The 5686-nt window shown below is 42.8% G+C and overlaps 1 protein-coding gene across 1 annotated transcript; it reads left to right on the forward strand.

The window, feature by feature from the left end:
• The first annotated feature begins 1496 nt into the window (after positions 1-1496).
• Positions 1497-5051, forward strand: LOC119301365. The gene is made up of 3 exons (XM_037578323.1): positions 1497-1854; positions 3960-4040; positions 4386-5051. Exons 1-3 carry the CDS (start codon positions 1693-1695, stop codon positions 4728-4730), a joined length of 588 nt encoding a protein of 195 aa, XP_037434220.1. The 5' UTR covers positions 1497-1692; the 3' UTR covers positions 4731-5051.
• The last annotated feature ends 635 nt before the right edge of the window (positions 5052-5686 follow it).

The following is a 5686-nucleotide window of genomic DNA, read 5'->3' on the forward strand; positions in this document are numbered from 1 at the left end:
AATGGATATGACAGTACATGAGTATACATTTCACGACATGATCAATATATCCTAGGGAGTTCATGTAATTTATCTTATGATACACACATAATGAACATATTTTTATTAGGATTGGAATCCTCTAAAATTCATTAGTTCCAAAGAGAGCCCAAGCGAAGATGTTTGAATCACAAGAATTTGTTTAATTCTGTCAAAAAATAATTTGCTTAATTCCTCTGCTTGCTTACAGAAGTGTGCATAATGAACACTAATTTGGTATTGTCACTTGCGGCGGTCCAGTTTATCGCCTCAAGAAGCATCCTTGTATGCGGATGTGCTCCTCTAAATCTAAGTATGATGGCAATTCCTCTCTTTCTTTAACATTGCCTCGACGGCGGCGAAGGACGATGTTGGGCATCGTCTTCAACATGGCTCAAGATTCTGCCTGAGTGAAATTCTAATTTTACTTCTTGCGGAGTCATTGATACAATATTGCAAGATATCTATGTACCTTTTGTGGGGACCATATGTGTACTTTTTTGTAATCCGTTTGTCTAATGAAATATATACGTGGTTATTTGAAAAATAAAATAAAAGAATCTATGCCCTTCAAACACACTCTTGCTTAGAGTTTCCTTTTTCCTTTTTCTGCTCAATATTTTATTTTCAAGAAACACCGAGTACAACATGGAAACATTACTATCACCATCACCACACGTCGCTCACACAAACATCTATCGAAGATTGTAGTCATGGAGTTTCTAAAATTAACAAAGTCATCAGAAACATGAGCAAAATCAATGATGCCACTAATTTCTTTTGTCTAGTGATGCACAATACTATTTCTACATGCAGGATAGCAACCCACGCTCTCTCTCATACTCTCAGCCATAATAATTGTCCCTGATTTAGTATAAGATAAAAAACACCCAAATGATAAATGCCACTTGTGTGACACTTTGACCCATACCTTTTTTACAACTAAAATAGCGATATGACCCCCCTCCCCCCCTTCTCTCTTCCTTTTGCCATTCGAAAAGAAGTTGTCATGCTTGACAACTAAAGTTGTCATTATTACGTCATTACATTTTTTATAAAAAAGTTTGAAGTTGCCATGTGTTCGTCGCCGTGTGACACTTATGAGGGTTAAAAAAAGATTGATTAGGGTACCAATCCAATGGATATCGATGTATAAACAACTGACAAGAAAAAGGAGTCGGCACGAAAGCTCCGAGCCTTAAAAAACACACACCGCCGAGTAGGACATGCCCCACACAGACGTCCCCCAGTGGCCCCACCCGTCAGTCCCCTCTCCCATCGGCCCAGTCGCATCAGCCTCACGTGCGCCAAACCCCCAATCCCACTCCACGTGCCCCTTTCCTCCCCTCGCTCGCCGCCAGGCGGGCCCCGGGCCCGCCTGCCATCCACACCGCAACAGCGACGCGCGCCCACCGCAGCGATAAAGCAAGAGCGGCACGGGATAAATATAATAATAAATAAAATAAAGCGGGTGGGAGGAGACCTACAGACGTAAAGCCGCCGCTTCGTGTCGACGCGACGCCCTCCCGACCTCCATCCATCCTCCTCCTCGCCCCCCTCGTCTCCGCGCCAGGGCCTCGCGCGCATCTCACTCGTCTAGGGTTCCGGCGGCCGATTCGGGCCGAATTGGACGGCGCCGCGGCGGATCGGGGCTCGGAGGAGCGCGGGGGAGAGATGACGGGGAAGAAGCGCAAGGCGGAGGCGGCGCGGCTGGACGAGACGGACCGGGCCATGTACGGCGCGTTCCGGGGCGCCGCCAACTCGCTCTCGCAGCTCTACACGCTCGCCATGGGCGGCCAGAAGCTCTCCTTCCAGGCCGGCGAGCGCCACGCCATGGTACGTTCTGACTTGACTGTTTCTTTCATGGCGTGGTTGTTGGTTAAACTGATGATTGACTGACGGATTGATTGATTGATTGATTCGTGCGCTGCTGCTGTTTCTGACTTGTGTTGTGTCAGTGGTGTGGGAGACTGGATTTTGTTTCGTTGAATTCGCCCCTTCTTGTGGTGAAAGTAATTTGGATTAGGGGCGGTTAAGACTCGGACGATGAGGAATTTGAGTGCTAGAGCCTTATCCTTTGTGGTTGTGGCGAGTGTAGATTGTTCTTGTAATTAGATCGTTCAGGGGCAAGCGAGATGGGCCTTTCGCTGGACGCGTGATGAAATTTGTTTCAGTTTTGGGCATATTTCCTCCGTTTACCTGCAAATTCTGCTTCAACCTTTGCAGTTACGTGTGGCAATTCTGAGTATTTCTCTGGGGGGTGGGGGATGATGACTTTTGCCGAAGTTCCTTGTCACAGTGTGTGCTCTGACATCGCTGAATAATATATTGATGTGCAATAGCCAATAATTCATAGAGCACTCTTGTACTGCTGCGTACAACAACTCTGATTAGAATTGGCCATCTTTCTTTGGCGATGGAGGGTATGCAAAGCGGAAGAGGGGAGACTTCGCTTATGGGGCAGGTTGCTTCTGGGCTAGTACTAAGGAGTCATCCTTTTCAGCTTTACTTCAACTAGTGCACTGCTATGTGGAAAGTCTCACCGTTAGGTGTGTAGTGCTTCTTCCAAACACGGAAGGCATCCTTGGCATTGGAATCAGTATCTTAAGTTGTGGTTCTGGTCAGAACCTTACATGTTGTTCATCATCGCTATGTTGTATGCCCTCTTCCTAGTTTTAGTTTCCGTAGTACTACAATGGCACGCAGTAGAAGTCAATTGCATTAAAATATTTTCCTGAGAATCATCTGCTCAACTCATTAAACGAAACACTAAAGGATGCACCAATACAAACATTTATTTACAAACTGGCAAGTGTAAAGTCCGGATGTGGTTTGGTCACTTGTGTTCATATGACTTATATTTTATAGTGGGTTTACATTGCAGAGTGGTTGAACAGCTAGGTCGTTATTTTTGCTAATAAGATTTCTTTATTTGTCATGATCATCGTCATGTTGTTCTGATGACTGTTGCTGTTAAACGCCAGCTAAATAGTTTCATCTATACAGATAATGTGGGATTTGACCAGAGTTTAATTACCAACGCTTAAAACTAATCATAGCATTGATGTATGGTATTGCAACTTCTCCCTATAATGAACTACTGTCAGGATTGGATACATCCTGAGTATCTTAATTTTTGTTTCAGGACTGCAAACTATATGTTTTTTTAACATGTTACCTTTGAGTTATGAATAATTTCTACCAACTTTATGACTATGCATGCCATATATGTTTAACACACACGGTACTTCACAATGTTGGCTGCAAAAGTGTCAATAGAAGGAACAGAAGAAAATTTGCGTGTCATATTTACAGGCTTTTGTATGTAATGAACAGCCGTGTTGGGTCATTGTCCCCAACCCCCGGCCATGGTTGCAGCAGCCATGTCATGAGGTGATGAGGAATCAGTAAAGTACTAAACTTTGTAGGAGTTGGTATAAAAAAGTAAAGTTTGTACGAGTATACAGGGGATTAATTCATCGCATGATTGCTCTCGTATAAAGGAGAGATGTATTAACAATCAAAATACGAATCTGATACGAGTCAATCTAAATCTTATTTAGGATTCAAATTACTAACATATTCTTAATGATAACTTTTATCCTATTTGCTTTCTTCTCTTATCCTAACTGCTTGGGCGCCTAACTTTCTTGCGCTAGTTGTGCACTGCACGTTCATGCGGGTGCCGGCTATATTAAGGCCCCACATGACATAGTGATTCTAGACAACGGTATACGTCCCAAGTGTTGAACCATTTAATCCTGCCAACGCGTGGAATCCATCAGGAATTGTACCTGCTAGCAAGAAGCAGTTGTATTTTCTTTTATAGAATAGCACCTTCCACCTTTTCAAAGTTCTTTCTTTGGTTGGCAGAAATCTGTTCTTTCTTCTCTTTCCTTTTTTCACGACGTTTTTCATTATTGTTTGTTCCATTTGAGCAGGAAAAGCTGTATGAATGGATCTTAAGACAGCATGAAAATGGTTTGAGGCTTACAGTTGGTGATATAGCCTCGCACGTCCAGGTTAGCAGTATTTTTTTTCCTGTCTTCTATATTGGAAGGGAACTATTCATAATTAAAACATGGACTTCAAGAAGTTGGGTGAATTTCAATTTCACAGACCATGATGGTCTGACTGGTATATCAAGTTTTGCCATCTTGTTTCTTAGTGAACAATGATGCATAATGAACAAGATGAGCTTACCATCCTTACACACAACACTGATCCTGTGCACATATTGCTTCCTTTATCAATCCATACCTCTAGCCATAGCCCCCTAACAAATACTAGTTGCACCACTTTTATCCTTTTGCGCCATTCTAGCATAAGATTGATAACTTATGTTTATGATCTGTATGTTTGTCTAGCATGAGATTCAGTATGGAGGCGACAATCCATTGGCCTCTCCAAGATCACAATATGCAAGCCAAAGCACTCATGCTACTGTGCATATGCCCAACACAAGCAACCAGCAACCATCTGCAAGCTTATTTGCACTAGGAAACCCAGGGTTGACGCAGCCCAAGAACTCGGCGGTCTTTTCTAACGCACTATCCAGCCCCGTGCGCCGGGGCCTGCAACCATACCATCTGGATCAGGGTGGGGATGCAGGCTACTTTGCGAACGGCTTAGCCCGCGAGCCGAATCCCACGGCTTCAAACGACTCATCCATGGACATGCATTCGGACAGCCCAGCTCACGACTCCTCCTGAGCAGTGCGCTCCACAGAGATGGAGGAAGAATAGCAAGCACATCCAGTGAAAGGATAAACTGGAAGAACAGCATATCCAGTGAAAGAAGAAACCGGCCGCGAGATGCCTGTTGTCACCGCTCAAGTAGGAGTATTCAATTTAACCCCCACCCCCCATAGCCTGTTATGCTAAGTAAGCATGTCTTATATGTTTTTTCACTACTGCTTACAGCCTGTTGCTTTGTCAAGATACTGTGTAACCTTTGTGCACCTGTGTTTTCTGTTCTGGGTAAAATTGTAAAACTTTATTTATCTGTGCATATTACTGTTGGTCTGTTGTCAAGTCTTTGGTGGCAAATACCCGAGAATAAAACTTATTAACAGTAGGGTTCCTCTCAGGCCTGGAGACCATATACGGTGCACCAACCCAATCTATGCACCAGGTGCATCAATGGCTTTTGGACCATTAGATGAGAAGGCAATGGGTCAAATTCTGGACCATATCAAATTTGCAAAAGCAACTTTATAGTTTAGTATATCAGGCCTGCACTTTACATCCCACTCTCTCATCAATAAATCTGTGTCTTCAATTTTTTAATTCGAACACAAAGATGGCCATATGTTTTGAACCGAATGTCTTGATTTTTAATACGTTTTGACTGGCAACTTTTGTCTTGACGAGGTATTTGAAACAAGATCAATGTTGAATATGTTTCTTTTTGTTTTTTGAAACTTGATTTGGATCTTATTAACCAAATGCATGTGGGATTGATGTGTGGAGGGAGAGGGAGAGGCAGGGTTACAGAACTTACAAGACAATTAAAAGCTTGTAATTGTTATGTTAAGTTTTAAAATACATCAATTTCAAAATATATTCGGCATTGATCTTGTTTTGAACATTTCGTAAAAAAACTAGTGGTAGCAAAACTGATTTAGACGTATGGTTCAACAGATATGAATGTATTTATCCCTAAAAAA

Source organism: Triticum dicoccoides, chromosome 5A (genome assembly GCF_002162155.2).
Source record: "Triticum dicoccoides isolate Atlit2015 ecotype Zavitan chromosome 5A, WEW_v2.0, whole genome shotgun sequence".
In the NCBI taxonomy this organism is placed as follows: Eukaryota; Viridiplantae; Streptophyta; class Magnoliopsida; order Poales; family Poaceae; genus Triticum; species Triticum dicoccoides.